Source organism: Penaeus monodon, chromosome 15 (assembly GCF_015228065.2).
Source record: "Penaeus monodon isolate SGIC_2016 chromosome 15, NSTDA_Pmon_1, whole genome shotgun sequence".
Classification (NCBI taxonomy): domain Eukaryota; kingdom Metazoa; phylum Arthropoda; class Malacostraca; order Decapoda; family Penaeidae; genus Penaeus; species Penaeus monodon.
Genome location: NC_051400.1, coordinates 10,771,311 through 10,772,908, shown reverse-complemented (window position 1 = coordinate 10,772,908; position 1,598 = coordinate 10,771,311). Strand labels below are relative to the sequence as shown.

The following is a 1,598-nucleotide window of genomic DNA, read 5'->3' as shown; positions in this document are numbered from 1 at the left end:
CTCTATGAGTATGGTAACCATTGAAAAAGAATACCTTTGCTATGCTTTGCTTTATAAAGTTTCTTTCTTAGACCTTGAGGCTGTTGTAGGATTTAATATATTTCATCAGGCTTTTGACAGGATTCTGTGTGGTTCTTGCTTGAGAGGTAAAGATTTTTATCCTGCACCACAAGAGAATATTTCTGTCTTAAACACATCAACAGTGAATGACTAACTTATAGATTATAACTTTCTTTCTGAGAGTTGTACATCAACATTTTATAAATGACATTGTGTGTAATTCTCTCATTACTGATGCGGTGTCAGCAAGTCTAACTAAATGATTATTATATAGCATTAGATGATAATGAATGATCACTTTATCAGCTCATGAACTTTTATTCAGCAAATACTGATAATACTGATAATAAACCAACCTGAATGCACTTTTGCTGTTATTGAGTCTTCCTATCTATTTTTCCTCGTCTATTTATTTGCAAGAAGAAAAACTGCACATGAAGAGTTCAGAATCTCCTGACTGTATAATGAGTCAATATTCTACTCTCGTGCTGCGAATATCAATTTAATGTAAGAACAGCAAAGAAGAGGAATAAAGGAGATGATATGTATATAAAAGCATTAATACTAGAGCAATGGATCCCATCTCATTTTACGTCACAGACCACCAGCCTTCTTTTTAATAAGTGGTGTAACACTTTTTTTTTTTTACAATGATCAAACCATATACAAATATGCAAAAATATTTATGGTTTGAAACATATTTCTTGCAGATTTTTGTGAAATCATATAAAATGGTATTCAGATAACATTTTAGTTTAAAATACAAAATTTCCAACTTTAATTTTAAAGAATGACTTATATTACTGACACAAGGAACAGACTTTTAAGAATGTCAGAATATTTCCAATTTATTTTCAAAGCAAAGCATTTGAATTCACCATAAAACCATCAAGGAACTACAGAGATAAGGAAAAATAAAGAAGAAGAAAAATCCTTCCATTTTATTATCTTTGCAAAAAATGTCAATACACATCAAAATACGGAAACAAATACAAATGAAGAATACCACCCATTAAAATAATGTGTGGAATTACACAAAAAATACTCCTTTACCTCAATACATCCCTATAAAAAAATAAAAGAATTTTCAAGTAAAAGTTCTGACCCAAGCTAATCGAATGCCTTTGGCCCATCAGAAGCACAACACAGGCTAACCCTCACCCTCTTGCACACCTGCAAAAAACGTCGCTCATTTAAACATCTAGGGATACACATAACATGCACACTGTGGCACTCGCTTCCAATTTCCATCTAAACCACACAAAATTTTCACAGAATTTAGAGAAAACAGGTCACTTGAGTAAGCCAAGTTGCAGCTTCAACATGCCAATTATTACTCGGCTGCCAGGTTGGTGTGACGTGGGGATTATTGGCTAAAATGCATATCAATATATTTAGAACTATGTGTGCAAGAGGGTTAAAATAAATCCTGAATATATTTTGAAATCAACTCAGGATATAAACTTGATAAAAGACCACTCATGAAAAGTTACAAAAATCTACAAAAGTTACAAAATGTCTCTACTCTTACTTTCTTT

General features: G+C 32.0%; 1 protein-coding gene across 1 annotated transcript in view; it reads left to right on the top strand.

The window, feature by feature from the left end:
* Positions 1-1,598, top strand: part of LOC119582206 — an 8,860-nt gene that overhangs the window by 2,358 nt on the left and 4,904 nt on the right. Inside the window, exons 3-4 of the mRNA XM_037930438.1 lie at positions 72-202; positions 1,336-1,408. Of these exons, the coding sequence (XP_037786366.1) occupies positions 72-202; positions 1,336-1,408 (204 nt within the window). The remainder of the gene's footprint in view (positions 1-71; positions 203-1,335; positions 1,409-1,598) is intronic.